Genomic DNA, 19,921 nt, shown 5'->3' with positions numbered 1-19,921 from the left:
GGACCCGGGAAATTACAGGCCAGTTAGTCTTACCTCAATCCCGGGTAAGCTCTTTGAAAAAATTATCCTGGCACACATCCAGGAGGGCCTTGCGGGGGAATGCATGCTCAGGGGCAACCAACATGGGTTCATCAGTGGCAGGTCTTGTCAGACCAACCTGGTGGCCTTTTACGATCAGGTCACCAGATCATTAGACGCAGGGGTTGCTGTGGATGTAGTCTTTTTGGACTTCCGGAAGGCTTTCGACACTGTCTCTCACCCTGTCCTCATCAAAAAGCTGGGAGACTGTGGTGTCGATGCCCACACGGTCAAATGGGTCGCCAACTGGTTGGAGGGCCGCACCCAGAGGGTGGTAGTGGATGGGTTCTTCTCGACCTGGAAGGACGTGGGCAGTGGGGTTCCGCAGGGCTCGGTCCTCGGGCCCGCACTGTTCAACATCTTCATCAGTGACTTGGATGAGGGGGTAGAAAGCACCCTGTTCAAGTTTGCTGATGACACTAAGATGTGGGGGGATGTGGGTGCACTAGAAGGGTGCAACAGGCTACAAGCTGACCTTGACAGGTTGCAACGGTGGGCGGATGAGAATAGGATGGGGTTTAACACTGATAAGTGCAAGGTGTTGCACATGGGGAGGAAGAACCGGCACCACACTTACAGGTTGGGGAACTCCCCTCTTGCCAGCACGGAGACGGAAAAGGATCTTGGAGTCGTCATTGACTCCACGATGAACATGGGCCGGCAGTGTGGGGAGGCAGTCAAGAAGGCCAACCGTACCCTGTCATGCATCCACAGATGCATCTCGAGCAGGTCCAGGGAGGTGATCCTCCCCCTCTATGCGGCACTGGTCAGGCCGCAGCTGGAGTACTGCGTCCAGTTCTGGGCGCCACACTTGAAGAGGGACGTGGAGGATATGGAAAGAGTTCAGAGGAGGGCCACTCGTATGATCAGGGGTCAGCAGGGCAAGCCTTATGAGGAGAGGCTACGGGACCTGAACCTGTTTAGCCTCCACAAGAGAAGGTTAAGGGGGGACCTTGTGGCCTGCTACAAACTGGTCAGGGGGGATCAGCAGGTATTGGGGGAGTCCCTGTTCTCCCGTGTGCTGCCAGGAGTGACCAGGAATAACGGTCACAAGCTGGCGGAGGGTAGGTTTAGATTAGATATTAGGAGGCGCTACTTCACAGTCAGGGCGGCCAGGGCCTGGAACCAGCTTCCGGGGAAGTGGTGCAGGCTCCTAGCCTGTGGATTTTTAAAAGGAAGTTAGATGAGCACCTTGCCGGGGTCATCTGACCCCGGTGCTCTTTCCTGCTAAGGCAGGGGGTCGGACTAGATGATCTACCTAGGTCCCTTCCGACTCTAGCTACTATGAAACTATGAAACTATAAGAGGAAGGTCAGGGAAAGTGTGTGTCCCTTACTCAAAGGGATGCAAACTAGTGACAGATGATGCGCAAAAGGCTTAAGTACTCAACAACTTTTTTACCTTGGTTTTCACTGGCTATTATCTTTCAAAACTCATGGCCATCGGACAACTAGAAAAGGGCAACTGTAATGCCAAGTTTAAGAAAGGGAAGAAGGATCCAGGGAACTACAGACCAGTCAGCCTCATCTCAGCCCCTGGTAAAATCATGGAGCAAATCCTCAAGGAATCCATTTCTAAGCACTTGGAGGAGAAGAAAGTGATCACAGGAACAGTCAGCATGGATTCATTAAGGGCAAGCCATGCCTGACTAATCTGATTGCCTCTGTGGATATTGGGAGATCAGTGGACATGATGTACCTTGACTTCAGCGAGGCTATTAATACAGTCTCCCACAGCATCCTTGCAAGAAAGCTAAGGAAATATTGGTTAATTGGATGAATACACAGAAAGGTGGATAGAAAGCTGGCTGGATCGTCAGGCTCAACTGGTAGTGAGCAATGGCTTGATGTCTAGTTGGCAACCTCCTGGGGCCAGTTTTGTTCGGTATCTTCATTAACCATCTGGAAGATGGACTGGAGTGTACCCTTAGCAAGTTTCTGGGTAACACTAAGCTGGGGGGAGTACTAGATATACTGGAGGGTAGGACTAGGATATAGAGTGACCTAGACACATTGGAAGATAGGGCCAAAAGAAGTCTCATGAGTAGTGTTCCATATTTTCAGTTTTTATTTAAAAAAAAAAAAATTCCAGGAATTTTTCAGGGTTTATTTTCCAAACATAAAAACAGGGTTGAAATCAGGATAAAAGGAAGAAAAGGAAAAAAAAAATTGGTTTAAATCGGGGAAAATAATATCTTCCCATGGCAGTGAGGGAGGGAGAGAATAAGGCTGGGACTAGGGAAGGGGGGTGGGGGCAGCCTCTTAGTAGCTTCTGGGGCTGCAGCAGGGAATGAAGCGGAGGGAACTGTCCGTGGGTGTGGGGCAGGGGGCATGGCTATTGCTGCTACATCCATGCCAGGGGGGCTGTGCTGGGGTATTCCCAGGGGGTGCATACCCCCAGATCTCTGTGTAGGATGAGAGCAGGCTGCCACTGCAGGCTGGGGCCAGTGGTAGCACCAGGTTCTTCCTGGTGCTTAGGGCAGGCGTCAGCCTGCTCTCATCTGGCGTGCAGATCTGGGGGTACACCCCCCCCAGGAAGAGCCCAGCACAGCCTTGCAGCCCTCCCTCTGGTGCACATAAAAGCAAGAGCCACGCATCCCCACTGTGCTCTGCACCCGCTGACTTACAGGTCCCTCTGCAGCTGGTGTCGGCTGTTCCTGGGGCCGCTGCAGCAGGGGCTGGGGTGAGTGAGAACCGGCAGAGCCACAGGGGACATGGGGCGTGTCACAGCTTGTCCCTGCTCACCCCAGCCCCTGCTGCAGTGGCCCTGGGAGCGGCCGATGTCAGATGCCTTCACTATGGCACGGTGCCACCCAAGGGCTGGAGGGAGGGAAAGGAGGGACACCCAATCCCAACCCCAGCACCAGCACCTCCTGCCTCGACTGGGGTCAGAGCTGGGACCCCTGCACCCCTTGTCACTGGCTCCAGCCCTGCAGGCCTGTGCAGAGCACCTGGGTGCAGCACCCACCACAGGGAGCAGGGCCAAGCTCTCCTGCCTGCCCTCTGCTCCCCCCGGGCTGGGTTCACAGTTCCCAGTGCCTGGAGCCTCTGGGGTGCAGATGGGACCTACCTGCCCTGGGATCGATTGCCTCTGGTCCCTTCCACCTTGCCTGGGGTCAGAGCCAGGAGCCCTGCAACCCCAGGCAACGGCTCCAGCCACCCCCCCTCTCCGTGTGCAGCTGCTGCCATACCCTTCCTTCCCTCTTGGCCCCACATCATACTGGAAACCTGTGCCTTGAGTAACCAGCACTTTTAACTTACTGGCACCCCCCCCAACCATTCCCTACTCATGCTGGTTCACAGGGATTTTTACTGTACCTGGTAAAATTGACTGAACTGAAAAAACAGGTGTAAATCAGTAAAAAAAACAAACAAATAACTTCGATTAAAAAAATCGGAATTTATTGGTGAAAATTGGTAAAAACTGAAAATGCAGAACACTGCTCATGAGGTTCAACAAGGACAAGTGTAAAGTCCTGCACTTAGGATGGAATAATCCCATGCACCACTACAGGTTTAGGACCAACTGGCTAAGCAGCAGCTCTGCAGAAAAGGACCTAGGAGTTGCACAGGACAGTAAGCTGAATATGAGTCAGCAATGTGTCCATGTTGCCAAAAAAGCTTGCAGCATACTGAGCTGTATTATTAGGAATATTGCCAGATGATCAAGGGATGTAATTATTCCCTTCTGTTGTGCACTGTTGAAGCCAAATCTAGAGTGTCCAGTTTTGGGCCCCCCACTACAGAAAGGATGTGGACAAGTTGGAGAAAGTCTAGCGGTGGGTAACAAAAATGGTTAGGGGGCTGCAACATGTGACTTCTGAGGAGAAGGTGGGGAACTGGGATGATATAGTGGCAGAAGAGAAGATGAAGGGGGGATTTAATAGCAGTCTTCAACTACCTGAAGAGGGGTTCCAAAGAGGATGAAGCTGGACTGTTCTCAGCGGTGGCAGATGACAGAACAAGGAGCAATGGTCTCAGGTTGCAGCAAGGAGAGTTTAAGTTGGATATTAGGAAAACATTTCTCATGAGGAGGGTAGTGAAACACTGGAAGGGTGAAATTCCCATCCTTGGATGTTTTTAAGACCTGGCTAGACAAAGCCTTGGTTGGGAAGATCTTGTTGGAGATAGTCCTGCTTTGAGCAGGAGCTTGGACTAGGAGGCCTCCTGAGGTCCCTTCCCACCCTAATTCTGCATGATTCTATGCTTGTAAGGACATGTGAGACTTTGTCAGAAACTTTGCTGAAGTACAGATATGCTGTACCCACTGCTTTCCCTTTATCCACTTTTAGTGTCATCAAAGAAGATCAAATTTGTTTGACATGATTTGTTCTGAGTAAGTCCATGCTGGCTGCTTGTACTCCAGAGGCTTGCAAATGTCATTCTTTAGGATATGCTCCAGTAACTTCCCAGGTATTGATCTCTACTTCTCCAGGTCCTCCTTTTTTGCCTTTTTTAAACAGCGGCACTATGGTGGCCCTTTTCCTGTCTCCCACAGCTTTATGAAGATCATTGCCAAGTGCTCTAAGATCTTGTGTGCCAGTTTTTTCGGGACCCTGGAATGAAGTTTGTCTGGCCCTGCTAGCTTAAATTCATTCAGACCCATCAGAACTGCCTGACTCTTTTTTATTTTATCCATCAACTCTTATCCATCAACTTTCATCCATATAACCCTTATTGGCTTTCTGGTTGCAGTCTAAATTTTTTGTGTGAAGACTGAGGCAAAGTAGCTCTATTTAAAACAGGACTGTCCAACTGGTGACCTGAGGGCTGCATGCCCCCCCCTCCCCCCTGTGTGCACACTGTCAAAAGGTTAATATGTGGCCCACAGGCCCTGGTGGCCACGTATCTTGCTGCTGTACAGCCCAGGGTAGTTATGTGCCACTGGCACAGTCCGCATATTGTGCAACCACAGTGACTGCACGCTGGTGCCGAAGATAGAGCTTTGATTTAAAACAAAAGTCAAAATACTTTCTAACTTGAAGTTTGAAACTTGAAGTTTGAGGTCTTGTGATGTCTGTTTAAATGTACTTTTTGATGAAAAAGGCAATGCATAGTATCTCAGTCTCTTACTCTGTGCTTTGTCATCAGAAATATCCTTCCCTTTTCAGTTTCCTTCAGTGTTGTGTTTGAGAGATGCCGTTTTGGAGGCTGAGAGACTATCCAGCTTTAATTTTTGTGATGTTGTCAGCATCTTGTTTAGATCTCTTTAGTTCAGTCAGTGACTTCTGGTTAGAAGAGAAAGAAACAAGAGTTTTCCAGATGTGGCTAGATGGGATCACTAACTAGACTACTAGCCAAGAGCTAAAAGTTGTTGTGCTGTCTTGTGTAAACTGGAACCTAATGCCATGAGTCTTCAAACACTGGGGGTTATCAGGTTTTCAGCTGATTATATTGCTGCCATATGCCAGAATACATTTCTGCTGTAACCCTGTAACCTGACAAGACTTTTGAATTCCAGAACATGTTTTACCATCTAGAATGGTACCACTTCTTTCTTTTGCTAAGTCTCTTATTTCTGATGGAAATTACTGTCATTCCAGAAATGGACGTCCCTTGGATGGATGTTTCTGCTACTTTATCTAAGATCCATCTGGTACTGGAGCCTAAAGTGGCTTGCATCTTGTGGTGTCAGTGACTACCCCTTATACTTTGAGGTATAAGTTTCTTCCTGTTATGTCTCATTTAAAATTTTGTCTATATCATTATTCTTGCATAGCAGCAGAGTCCCTCCTCCGGAGATTTTCTTCTTTACCTAGTTTGAATGCTGGGTATAGTCTTGGAAGTAGACTGATGTTAAGACTTGACATCTGTCATAAGAGGGGAAGGCGGGGAACATTTCTTAGCACATACCCTTCACATAAGGGTGCAGTCATTGCTATCTTGGTGTCAGTGGAATTATAATTTCTTTTTCTTCACTCTGGCTCTCAATACGGTGGAAGGTGGTTACCTTTTCCTCAGCCATTTCATCAAGAGCTCTGTGTCAGTGGGAGGAGAAATCTTGTAAAGAACATGAGAATCAACATGTTCCATTGCCCCTATCTTTGCCATCGCTAAGTAAAGCTGTGATTAGTTTCACATCCTCAGTAGACTCTTTTCAGGGTTTTGGATGAGTTCCCTAGAAGAATAGCAGGCAGTTTTGAGATTTCCCTCTTGAACTTTGTGCCTGTTACCTCAAAGCTGTTTAGACATGCTTGTTAATAAGGGTACTCTTGAGCACATTATGGATATATGGCAGACCCCAGGATCTACTTTGGTGATATCTACAAGGACAGATGGGGAGGTGCCAAGTCACATTAAGGTTTCGGAGTACTTCAGAATATGAACCTGGTCCCTGAATCTTTGCAGTTGACAAGATGTCTGTTACCTGGAGGAACCCTCCCCCCATCTTCAACTTGTTACCTGGAGGCAAGGTCTTCATGAAAACAGGTTTTCTTGGAGAGAGAAACTTACTCCTTTTTTTTAGTTTTCAAATTCATATACTGCCTATGAAACCTTGTTGGCTTAACAAAGATAGCAAGATGCTTTGCAATGATACTAGTTTCTACAATTGGCTGAAAAAGTTTGTAATGAGACCAGAGAGTTACTGAGGTCTGTGACTACAGAAGATCAGCTGGTGACAAAGCGAGTTTTGCAAGACTCCTTGCCCCCCCTCCCCCCAGTACAGTGTCACAGCTCTCTAGTGGTCACTGCAGTAAGTCTGTGAAGAACATCATAACTCTACATGTGACAGCTTGTTGGTTGACTGGTTATATTCTGTGGTTTAGATTCTCAGCGGCAGCACAGAAGCTTTGATCCAGCTGCTGCTAGACAGATCTTACTGTGCAACATGGAAATGTTTTTTATTGTGGTCTCTTTGTAGACATATTCAGCCTTTGGACAATCCTCCTTTTTGAGCTGTTGCCTGCATAGACAAAATAATAGGATTTTTCAGTTGGCTCTTCTAGCATTCTGACAGGCTCCTTTTCAAGGTCGTTCTCTTTTTCCCCTCCAACCCAACAGTTTGTAAGTTTTTGAAGAGCCTTTTTTATGTTTCTGCCAGTTAGAGAGCTTTTCTGTATGTGAGGTTTGAATGTAATGCTTCTGTTGTTAGTGAACCCATGTTATATATGATCTTTGTTAAGAGATGTTTATGGATATTGCTTTGGCTTCTCAGATGAATCGTATGCAGACTTTGATGCCAAACTATCTATACACAGTTTTTCCTTAAGAACAGTTAATATCAGGCCCATTTGATGTTTTTACCAAGCATAATTTCAACTTTCAGATAAATTAAGGTAGGCACACACCTGACATTTTTTTTCTAAACCTTTAAACTCTCCTGCAGACGCCAAAGTCTCTGCTCTCAATATTCTTAAAAGTATGTGCTTTTATCGTTCTAGAACAAAGCATTTTGTAAATAATGTAGGTTTTATGAGTTTAGAAATAAGTCTAAAGGGCAAGCTGTTTCCCCTCAGACTCTCTCAAGTAGTTACAGAATAGGTTGAAATTTCCTTCTCATCAAATAAACTCCTCCCTTGTCCCCTCCTCTTTATGTACACCTTTAGAGGGCTCAGTCAACATCACTGCTTCTTTTTAGGGGGGTTGCTATTTCTGAGATTTGCAGGACAGTTACTTGGAGTTCATTTCACATATTTACCGATTTAAAATTCCATTGTGGGTAGCTTCTTGATCAGATGCCTGGTTTGAAAACACTTTTTACATTTATTTTGATAGGATTCTGATCACTCACCTCCTTGATGTGACTGGTAGTTATACACCTACATTGGAATGCATGTGGACAAATACTCAGAGAAGCTAGTTGACTAACAGCAGAAGTGTTGCACTTGTCCACTCTCTCCCCCACAACTCCCTCCGGGCTTGATCTGGACCTACTTCTAGCGGTGGGCCAAGAGGTTTTGGGGAGTTGCAGAGGTTAGTGCAGCTATTGCTTATCCCACAACCACTGGAATGGGTCCCTAGCCTGACTCCATACCCCAGATTGATCAGTGGGTTCTCCCCCTGAATGTCTAGCTTCTTCAGGGGCCCCACAGGCCACCTCTAACGCTTGTGACTTGTAGCAATTACATTTCTTAGAGATGTGTTTGTCCATGTGACTTCTGTGATCTGTCTTCCTTCCACACTGTCATGGAGTTCTTGGGTTTTTGTATTATTGACTGGATTGAGAGACTTACGATATCTCTGCCCTTTATATCCTTGTAGTTAGGGGGCACAAGGTGCATACATAATCCAGTAGGCACTGGTTTTACTTTGCTAGAGTTTAGAAAGGTTGTTTCAAACTTAAGATGCTGGGGAGCAAGTAAAAACGTTACAGGTCATTCTTCAGTTTATGATGTACCTTAAGAAACCAAGCTCTGCTATGGCCGGCTATAAGAAATATAAGACACTTTTTGCCAACTGCTCACAGCTGATGGCTTATTATAAGACATTTGTAACATTACATATTATATAATACACAAAATGAACTTAAAACTAGAGGTGCACCGTTACATTGGTCCCATATTGGATTGGCACTGATATAAAGAAAATTGACTGCATCAGCAGTTGGCTTTTTTTTGCTGATGTGGCCAATAAATGCCCCATGCATGCATGCGTCCATAGTACAGTATGCAGGTGGCCAGGAGAGCAGCCCAGCAGAGTGGAGAGTAGCTGGGTCCAGCTGGTAAGTCTTTTGTGAGTGGTGGGGTGGGGGAGGGGCAGATTGAGGCCCCAGCAGGGAAGGAGGGATTGGGGCAGGGGCAGGTGCTGCACAGCCAAGACAGAATGGGGGACAGATCTGCAAGCAGCTCATTTGGGGGGGAATGGGGGGGAGAGGCAGCTTCTACCACTGCATGTACCCCAGGTGGGCATGGGGGGGTTGCCCCTGGATCTGTGTGCAGGGTGGGGTGGGCTGCTGCTGAGGGCCAGGCTGCACTCAGGGTGGGCAGCAGCAGTGCTGGGAGGGGGCTGTGGTAAACTTTGGGGTGGCTGCAGCTCTTCGCTTGTAGTTCCCTCCCAGCACTGCCATTGCCCACTCTGAGCATAGCCCTGGCCCAGCCCCCTCACCAGACATAGCTTGGCACCGCCCTGGCTCCAGCCCGTAGCTGCAGCCTGCTCTTGCCCCATGTGCCAATCTGGGGGCACGTACCCCCCCCCCCCCCATGTGCTTCAAGGGTGTGTACAGCAGCAGGAGCTGCCCCCCCCAGCACTCCCCGGATGAGTCATGGCTCCGTCCCTTGCTCTGCCCTGGCTATGCAGCGCCTGCCCCAGCACCACTCCCTCCCTTGCTGCAGGGGCCTCAATCTGCCCCCCTTCCTTTGCCCCTTCTTCCACAACAGACTTACTAGGTGGATCCCAATCTCCATGCTTCCCGGCTGCATATCAATATTGCCCCATATGGCAGGTTAAAAATTGGCCATTGGTCTCAGCCCAAAAACTCTGTTGGTGCACCCCTACTTAAAATCAGTATTCCGTTCTAAAATCAAAGACTGATATGTTTCTCTTATTCAGAAACGTTCTTATTCTCTTATTTGTTAGCACTTTCAGCATCATCTTTACTATTTGTTGGTGGATATTTCTTGTGTATAAGCACAGGGGAACAATACTAGCCTTTTCATAATATTAGAAAAAACATAGTTTTAGTTGCTTTAGTTCCTGACTCTAGTGTCTGTTCTAGGTATTTTATAGTCCAGGAGGAAAACTTAACAGTTGAGTGCTAGACAGGAATTAAATGGTATATATTATTTACCATCCTTAACTGCAACTTTTTGTCTTGTTAGTTAACTTGTAGTGCCCATCTTTCAAGTGGAAGAGGGGTAGAGGAGAGTTCTGGCCCTGTAGCTGTAAAACCCAAAAATATGCACAAAGGAAATTGGGAACGGATATAGTATAATAGTACCTTTTAAACTGCTCTAAATGCTATGTTTTAATCTGCTAATTATAGATTGATTGCTTTTCTTTAGAAGTGCTTATGGGTCAAATTAATTCCACTCAAATGAACAATCCATCTGATTTATTTATCAGTATGATATTCTTTAGTAACTATGTTTTGTTTTTTTGTTTTTACGACCTTATTAATATTCTAGCTAATGGGAATGACAACAAGAAATTTAAAGGAGACAGATCTCCCTGCTCCCCTTCTCGTGTCCTTCATCTGCGTAAAATTCCAAATGATGTCACTGAAGCGGAAGTCATTTCATTAGGTCTCCCTTTTGGCAAAGTAACCAATCTCTTGATGCTGAAGGGAAAAAGTCAGGTATGTAGTTGTGTTTAAGGTTTTATCTAGAGTTGTTTTTCATATTGACCATTTTCATATTGCATTTGGCTGACATGATTGGGTCTTAGTTGTTTTGGTGATGTCTTTGGATATAATCAGCTTATTTATGTACTATCCTAGTGCTAAAATGAGTGAATGGAGTGTCTTACATAAATAACTAGCTAGTTAGAGATGGTACTGTTATCCAAGAATCTGTCAAACTCATTAGCAGTATGCTGGTTGCTGAAGTTCAACATGATGGTCCCTGCATTCTGCTTCTGTTTTTTAAGGTCCTGGGAATATATATATACTGAAGTCATCATGTGTATATATAAAATGTGCTAAGAATGCTCAGTTTTCTATGAGAAAATAAAATATTAAACCATGACGCATGCGCACACATGCACATATTTTTTATATATTATGTGTGAGTTTGTAAATGGAGTTGCCCTTGCATTTTTGGCAACTAGCACATTTTGAAGTTCCATGTTAGGTGTTATGGTATAAGCATAATTCATTATTAAAAAAAACCCAATAAACCTCCCCCCCCCCCAAAAAAAAAACCAAAACAACAACAACAACAAAACCCCAACCCCCAAAAACACAAAAACAAAACCAGCTAAGAATATAAGGCCAATAGTAATTTGGAATTCAGGATCTAAATGTGTTGGGGAAGAAGTGAAATAACATATTAGGAGAATCCTGTGTTTATGCACTGCTTTACATTTGAAGCATCACTTGATTGGTGTTTTCATAATGGAAGTAAAGCATTTAGAGGTTAATCCTAAAGTAACTGATAGTCTTGAAAGTATTTTGAGAAATGTAGAGTATTTGGGGTCCAAGTACTGATCAGAACACTTTGATACTTTCATAAGAGAATTTTTTGTTAGTAAAGGGAGATTAGTGGGACAAATGGTGCTTCATTTTCTTTGGCAAATATAACAGTTTTTAAAGTTATTCTTTTAACTGCAGGCTTTCTTAGAAATGGCTTCTGAAGAAGCTGCTGTTACTATGGTGAACTACTACACTCCTGTTACACCTCACCTCCGCAGTCAGCCTGTTTATATTCAGTATTCCAATCACAGAGAACTTAAGACTGACAATCTACCTAACCAGGCTGTAAGTATATTGCTTATTTACTAAAAATGAATAGAACTGTACATCGTAATGTTTACCAGTGCAAGCATCGAAGAACTACTTCCAGTTGATACAGATTCAGTAGTCAACTTTGTCTGGATAGTCCTAATTATAATTATTTTGTAATCTTTTTTTTAGATGGAGACTTGCCACCCTGTGTGTCTGTAAAATGTTTCTTTAAACGCTAGTGATTTCAGCTTTTTTCCTGGAAGTCCGTGGGTGGAATTCGTAACTGGTAGTAGTTAACAAATAGTGCAGTGGCTTCTCACTTGGAATTGGGAAGTAACAGGAGGTGCTTCAACATCAATTTGTCCTGCTTCCGTAGGGCACCCAACAAAGAGGTGGTGGCATCTTCTGCCAGGTCTTTGTGTGCTGGTTATTTTCCCATCCTGCATGTGTTCCCATCCTGAGGCAGTCACCCTTAGGAGGATTTCTTGTTATAGAACAGATAGTGACACCAAATGCCCTTCCTTGAAGTAAATTACTTAGATCAGCATAATAAAAATAATAGAAAGAAAAGAGGTCAAATCAATCTCATGTAATTCTTCTAGAAGTGCACTGAATTGGAGAAAGGGGACAGGTCTTGCAGTAGTTTTGCTGGAGAATGTGGACAGATGAACACGTGAAAGAGCTTCCCTTGTTTCCCTCGTTCATTTGCCAAATGCTCATTTTGATAGAATCTGTAAATAAAATAACTTTGGAATGAAAGAGGGCAAATCTGTATTCTACAGGAAGGCTTCTGAAGTCTTCAATAGATTTTTGCATCCTTTGGGCAGTGTCATTTTTAAGGAATAGATTTTTTATTATGGGATATGGTAAGAGGGGACAAACCAGTTTAGAAACAGAGGCTAGGACAGAAAATGAGACTCAGACCAACTATACCTCCTCTGTGAAATTTTCATCTCAGGATAAGGGATAATTTCTCTTTCTGGGACTTCTGCACTCATTACCATGCAGGGAGGAACTCTGGAGGATTTCAGAAACTAGCATGTTCAAGCACCCATTAAATGCTGTAGAGAGAGGTTTCACCTTTTCTTGTGTCCTCCAAATCATCCAACCACCTGCAGGACAGCAGCCAGGCAATCTGGAGGAACAGTGGCACTCCAGTGGAGAGTGGTGACTGCAGCAGAAGTACAGGCCAGGCTGGAAGTGGCTTGCACTTGGAACTAAGCTCTGTTAAAGTTCCCCTTTAAGACAAAGACAAGGTTTCTTCCCCACCCCTTTGCTTCTTGCTTTATCACTATTCTGATTGTTGTTCTGTTGATACCAACAGCTTTGGAAGATGCGATTCAGGAGGATCCTCCTAGGGGTCGGTCTAAGGATTAATTTCTCCCTACTTAGATTTCTGGATGAGCTTCCTAGCAGGAAAAAGCACTAATTGTATTTTCCAATCAGCATTCATTGCTAAAAGTGAAAGTGCCAGAGCTGCCTGTTGTCAAGGAGTTACTGTGGCTTATCTTGCTTAGAAAATGTAGTTTCTTGAGTAACTTCAATCCTGCTATTTCTGATCTGACTACAGTACTGTGTGTGTGTGTGTGTGTGTGTGTGTGTGATCCACCATTCTCTGTTCTAGCATGTTAAGAATTTACCTGTATTCTTGTATGACTCATTCAGAAAATGTACTATTCTAGGAGAGTATAGAGAGGCAACACTGGAAATGATTAATTTGATATTTTCATATTGTTGCTTGGTGGTTTGCTGTGCTGTGTATTTCTGGTGATCAAGACAGAAATTGCAAAATGGGAAGGACTGTGTAAGCTTTTAAAGAAGTTACAACTTGGTATCAGAAATCAAAATATTCATTTCCATAATGAGATGGTCATAGTGCTTCTGCTGGGCTGCTGCTTTAGGTAGATGAAGTCTTTGGGTAGAAACAATATTTTTTATAGACCAACTAAATAGTTGCAAAGAAGTTATTTGCAAGCTTTCAGACATGCACATCCTTCCTCAGGCAAAAAAATAAAAATAAAAAGGTGAGAGAAATGAAAGATGGTCAGAAATCCCACAGGTATGAAAAAAAGCCAGGCTTTAGGATGCTGCTCTTTAGGAATGCAAATTTAGGAGGGTTGCAGGAACAAAAGCAGGTTATTTACTTGTAAGTATTAGATGTCAGCCAGGCTGGGGGGCCATAAAATCAATATTAAAAATTAGTCCTGGTTGTTGAAATTTGCCTTTTTTTCTTCTTCAGGTTGTGAAGTTTCCATTTCAAATGGCAAAATGTGATGCCTTCCATATTTCAAGGGTCTAGGTGGTAGCTGTGTTGGTCTGAGCATAAAAGGCAGGCAAAGTCTTTGGGCAGAGGTGATATCTTTTATAAGACCAACTAAAAGGTGCATATAGAACCCACTCACAATGTAGATATGAACTCTGAAGTGTCCAGAAGCTACTCTAAGATAATGTGTTGTCCGGCAATTTTAGCTTACCTTTACATTGACTAACGATGCACAAGATTATTTTGAAATGCACAATAAATTAAGAAATAAATAAAATAAATATTGAAGATTTGCCCATTTCTTTACATTTTTGCACTTTTTTTGCTAGTATAGAATAATTTTCCCCTGAAAAATTGAACTCTATTGCTTACCCAGAATTATTTACTGAAGTACAGTATTTTGGAAATAATTCTAAATACAAATATCACTTTCTCTGGATTTTAAACACCTAGCACCCTCATACTTTATTTGTATGGGAATTGCTTGTCCTTGTATTAGTTAATTTACCTGCATGTGTGTGAGCTAATGTCATTGTGTTTCTCCTCCTTTTTCTCAGAGAGCTCAAGCTGCATTGCAAGCAGTGAATGCTGTGCAGTCTGGAAGCCTGGCCCTTACAGGTGCTCCTTCTACTGAGGGTGGACTCCTTCCAGGCCAGAGTTCTGTTCTCCGAATTGTTGTGGAAAACCTCTTCTATCCAGTCACTTTAGAAGTGCTATATCAGGTAAGGAGAGGAAACGAAAGTGTTTGTTTTCATTCCGACTGGTCAGAACACTAGTATAAATCTTGTCAGCTCTTTAAGCCTGGAAATCTTGCATTGGGTGCTTGAGTTGTGAGGGTCGCCACTTCATATTGTTAAATAATTTTTATAGCCCTATGCTGTGTCTTAATGAGTTTCATTCAAAATGAACAGAGTAAATTGCTCCTCTTAGCCATTTTTAGGGTTTCATTCAGTCCTCTTACTCCCTTGTTCAAGGAATTCAAATAGATTTTTGTGGACATGCAACAAACAGGAATGCATTAGTTTTAATTTGCAGAACTTTTGGCAGATATGATATCTTTCATTAGACCAACTAAATAGTTGAAAAAAATGTTTTTATCTGCAAGCTTTTAGGTTCATGGCCTGAAGTTTTACTTTGCCATTTTTATAGCAGTTCATTCCTGAGCATGCAGTAGCTCCAAATGAGTCACGATTATGCAAATATTCTGTGTTATTATCAGGTTTTGTCCTGTGAAGCTCTTGTAATTTTCATTTTATTTGAAATGCTTTTATCTTAGTTTTAATAATTGGGTGTAAATAACCTAATTTATATGCATAATAGGATAAATGCAGTTATATGGTAGTGTATTCAGTTTTTTGGAAATGTGATTATTACTAATCTATAGCCTGTTCTAGCTACATTGCAAACATACAATGAGAATAGACCATAGGTGTGACTAACTTCTATGAATTAGGTTTCTTTCCCTTATCACCTCTTCTGTAGTGCTATACTATATCATGTAGTCACTTTAAGAGCAGGTAACTTGCTTATGGACTTTTTCTTTTCATTATGCTTGTTTTTGTTTTTCCTTAAAATTTATAAGAGTAAATTTTTTAGGTGCTGTATGAAGTCATCTCTGCTGTTTTCATTATTGCCAGTGAAATGTGTAATAATTCCTACTGCACATTTTTAAGAGGTACACTTTCATAGTTAGTCAGGGGTCACATAAAGGCTTTGCATAGCTTTCAAAGATTTTTGTTTGCCTGAATAGTAGTGTTTGCTTCAGCACAGTTTTCCAAAGCCATCGTTAGGGTTCTTGACCAGAGTCTGTGTGCTCTCTTTGTCCCACCAGAGGCTTGCCCGCCTCTTCTAACAGTACCCATTAGTATCACATTCTGTTTTTCTGTCTAGGCCTTTACTTCCACATGGTACTGATTTAACCTTTGCACTTGCTGGGGAGAAGTAGGGATTACTATGTTCTGGATCTTCAGTTTTACCTGTACTTATGTTATCTTATCAGGGTTAAGACTACACAAATAGTGGGACATCATCTATGATTACTTTTTCTTCAAGTATACTGGGAATTGTCCCATACTAATTTGTCAGTAGATGAAGTCTTAAAGGAACTTAATAAACTGAAGAGTAACCTGATGGCATGTATTCTATAGAGTTCTGAATGAAGTCAAATCTGAAATTGTAGAACTACTGAATGTACTATGATATTACTAAAAACTGCCTCCATGCCAGTGCAATTCCAGTCTATAAATGGGCTGTAGAAGGGGACTCAAGTAACTTTAGGCCAGTGAGTCTAACTTCTGTTCCTGGCAAACTGGTAGAAACAGTTATAATAAAAGGTTGTTCAGCGTATGGAGAGACATTAGCATGGCTTTGTAAAGGGAGGTTGTGTTTTTTGTGGGTGTCAACAAGTGTGTGGATCAGTTCATACACTGCTGTTATATTTAGACTTTCAAAAAATCTTTGTTGAAATTCCGCATCAAAAGCTCTAAAGAGGGTTGGTTTGTCATGGGATTCAAAGGAGGGTCCATTTGTGGATCAGAAATTGGTTTAAGGATAGAAAACAAATAATGGGTATAAATTACGGGTGGCCAGCCTGAGGCACACATTTTATAAGTGGCACAGACAGCCTCCTGTGTGTGACACGTGACAGATCTGGGAGGGAGCGGGGAACGCTGTGACAGGTAGCCAAAAGCAGAGCAACAGATAGGGTAGAAAGCAGGGCAGCAAATTGAACAGGAGAAAGGCATTGCAGAGGCACTCAGAGGATGTGGTGCTTGTGGCATGCCTGCTCCCCCTCCCTCCTCATGACCCCACATTACCCAGTTTGGCTTCGGCTTCATCCAGAAGGACAGTGGAGCATGTGGTGGCTCTGACCCCAGCCAGGCAGCAGTGGCAGTAACAGTTCCAGCCCTGGCTCTGTTTTGGGGCCAAAGCTAGAGCTCCAGTAGCTTAATCACTATCAAGTTTTTTGCAGAATTTAATTTAAAACTTAGTTATCTGTTAAATGTAGAGCTAATCCGCGTATCAACACAATTAAGCCTAAATAGCTTCTATATACTTTAAAAAATAAGTATGTACTGAAAATTGTCAGAATGTTTTAAATCACTGGCTAACAGTGCTATATGCTTCATTATGCCAAAGTTTGTACAGATGTACACATAAATTTCATAGACATTGGGGCTGGAAGGGACCTCGGAAGATCATCGAGTCCAGCCCCCTACCCCAGGATCAGGAAGTCAGCTAGAGTCAAAGGATCCCAGCAAGATAGATGTCCAAATGTTTCTTAAAATGAGTCCAGAGAAGGTGCTTGCACCACCTCTGGAGGTAGTCTATTCCCCCTTTGGGGCTTGGATGGTAAAGTTTTTCCTTATGTCCAGCTTGAAATGGTCTTGGAAGAGTTTGTCACCATTTGACCTTGTCAGCCCTTGGAGCTCTCTGGTGAACAGGCATTTCCCTAGATCCTGATGTTACATCCCTTATATCCTTATAGGCAGCCACCAGGTCCCCCTTGAGCCAATGCTTTTCCAGGCTGAAAAGTCCCATGGGCTCCCAGCCTCTCATCGTAGGGCCTTTCCTCCTGCCATCTGATCATGCGCATAGCTCTCTGCAGTCTCTCAAGCTTTTCCACATCCTTTTTAAATTGTGGTGCCCAGGATTGGATGCAGTACTCCAGCTGCGGCCTCACCAAGGTCAAGGGCAGCGGGAGGATGACATCCTGGGATTTGCCTGAGAAGCATCTTTGGATGCAAGCCAGAGTTTTGCTTGCTTTACCAGCTGTGACATGGCATTGGTGGCTTATATTCATCTTGAGGGTCATGACTGATTACAAGTCCCTTTCAGTGTGGTTCTAGAAAGTGTAGCACTGCCAAGCCTATAAGCGTGCTTGGGGGGGGGGGGAGGAGTTACCCAAGGGGGAGTGCCTTGCATTTTTCAGTGTTGAATGTCATCAGGCTTTCATCAGCCCATTTTCCGAGCCTGTTGAGATCGGCCTGGTTCACCAGCCTATCCTCAGGTGTGGATGCTTTACCCCAAAGTTTGGTGTCATCGGTGAACTTGGCCAGTCTGCTTCTGACACCAACATCTACATCATTAATAAAGATGTTAAAGAGTATAGGCCCAAGAATAGAGCCTTGGGGGACCCCACTGGTTATGGTGCACCATGATAATTTACATCTGTCAATTACCACTCTCTGGGTCTGATCCCGGAGCCAGTTCCCCAGCCATCGGACTGTAATGTAGCTGAGGCTGCAGTTGACCAATTTTTCCATGAGGAGATCATGGGACACCAGATCAAAGGCTTTTTTTAAAGTCAAGATATTTGACGTCAGTCTCTTCTTCCTTGTCCAGGTGATATGTCAACTGGTCATAGAAGGATGTGAGATTGGTCAGGCAAGGCCTACCCACAACAACCCGTGCATGCTGTCCCTCAGGATGTTGCCATCAGCCAATTTGTGAAGAATAGTCTCTGATAATTTTTTCCAAGATCTTCCCCAGGAAAGAAGTCGGGCTGATAGGCCTGTAGTTCCCTGGGTCTACTTTTTTTCCTTTCTTGAAGTTAGGCACCACATTGGCCTTCTTCCAATCTTCAGGCACTTCACCTGAGCACCACAAGTTCTTGAAGATCTGTGCAGGTAGCTGAGCTATGATGCCTGCCAGCTTCTTAAGTACCCTGGGGTATAAACTGTCTGGGCCAGATGACTTGAAGGTGTCCAGCCTTTCAAGGTGTTCGTTTACATGATCTACAGTGGTGTATGGTAACAGTTCTCCCTCACCTTGGCCATCCCGTACCAGTTGAGCAGGGTAGTCCCTTTGGGGTGGTAGAAAAACTAATGCAAAATACCCATTAAGCAGGCTGGCTTTTTCGTGGGTGTCAGTTGTCATTTGTCCCATTTGGTTTAGTAGGGGTCCAACATTACCCTTGCTTTTCTTCCAGCTCCCCACATGAGTAAAAAAGGACTTTTTATTGTCTTTCCTGGTTCGCTCCCTACAGGTCTAGACCATTGCAGAATACTCTTCCTTTGAGGCAATTCCAGTCTTCCATCCTTTATAGGTCTTTATTTTTAGATGTATTAGGTCCACAAGTTCCCTGCAGAGCCAAGGTGGTTGCTCTGCCCTTTTGCTACCTTTCCTCCAAGATGGGATGGACGTTGCTTGCGCTTTCAGGATTGCTCCCTTGGGGAGCAACCACTCTTCCTGAACTCCCCTCCCCTTCAAGTTGTGGTCTCTTAGGGCCTTGCCACCAAGCCTCCTGAGCTTGTCAAAGTTGGCTTTCCTGAAGTTGAGGACTTCTGTATTGCTGATTGACTTGCCAGCTTTGCGGTGCATAATGAAAGTGATCAGCTTGTGGTCACTGTCTCCCAGCTTCCCTTCCATTATTAGGTTGCTGACTACATCATCCCCCTTTGCCAGTACCAGGTCGAGCAGCGCTTTACCTCTTGTCGGTCCATAGACTTCTTGAGTCGGAGCTCATCCACGCACGTGAGGAAGCTTTGTGGCCATTCGGATTTGGTCGAGTGCTTTTCCCACGAGATGTCTGGGTAGTTGAAGTCTCCCTTGACAAACATGCACCGAGAGTGTGCAGCCTCAGCTAGTTCCTTGGCAAACTCCTGGTTGAGCTCTTGTTCCTGATTAGGAGGTCTGTAGTAGACTCCTATCATTGTGTCCCCTGTGCCATGTATACCACAGATTTTAACTTTGAGGGTCTCCACTTGTCCTCCCTGGGTGCCAATGTCAGCTTGTAGGGACATGTAGCTTTCTTTGACATGGAGAACTACACCCCCGCCCCTTTTATCTGCACGATCTCTCCTGTACAGGGTATAGCCATCTATACCTGTGGCCCAGTTATAGGTGGAGTCCCACCAGGTCTCTGTTATCTCTATGAGATCATAGTCATTCTTGTTTAGCAGGAGGACCAGTTCCTCCTGTTTGTTCCCCAAGCTCCTAGCATTGGTGTACAGGCATGTAAGTGTCCCATTGGAGGCCCTAGTCTTCCCTACACTCCCAGGAGGACATCATTCCAGGGCTGGGGTAAAGGTGGATTCCCTTATGTGCCTTAGCCTACTGGTTATGCACAAGTTGCTCAGCGGGCTTGTTGTGGTGGTAGTCCCCTGTCCCCCTCCCCCCCGGCCTTATCCCCCAGCGAGCTTAATTTAAAGCCCAGTCGAACAGGTCAGCCATTCTGGCTGAAAAGAGCTTCCTTCCCAGTGAAGTGAGGTGGAGGCCGTCTCTTCCCAGCAGACCACTACTTCTCTCACCAAAAAGTGG

At 44.4% G+C, this 19,921-nt stretch overlaps 1 protein-coding gene across 2 annotated transcripts in view; it reads left to right on the top strand.

Annotated features, from left to right (window-relative positions):
• Window positions 1-19,921, top strand: part of PTBP3 (polypyrimidine tract binding protein 3) — a 121,618-nt gene that overhangs the window by 69,795 nt on the left and 31,902 nt on the right. For both annotated transcript variants that reach the window (XM_090038855.1, XM_090038854.1), the window contains exons 3-5: window positions 10,142-10,311; window positions 11,284-11,430; window positions 14,218-14,382. In XM_090038855.1, the coding sequence (XP_089894981.1) occupies window positions 10,142-10,311; window positions 11,284-11,430; window positions 14,218-14,382 (482 nt within the window). The remainder of the gene's footprint in view (window positions 1-10,141; window positions 10,312-11,283; window positions 11,431-14,217; window positions 14,383-19,921) is intronic.

The sequence above is a fragment of the Crocodylus siamensis genome, chromosome 3 (assembly GCF_052110815.1).
Source record: "Crocodylus siamensis isolate JL-2025a chromosome 3, ASM5211081v1, whole genome shotgun sequence".
NCBI classification, from domain to species: Eukaryota; Metazoa; Chordata; order Crocodylia; family Crocodylidae; genus Crocodylus; species Crocodylus siamensis.
Note: the sequence above shows the minus strand (reverse complement) of the source record. Positions and strands in the feature narration are given on the sequence as shown.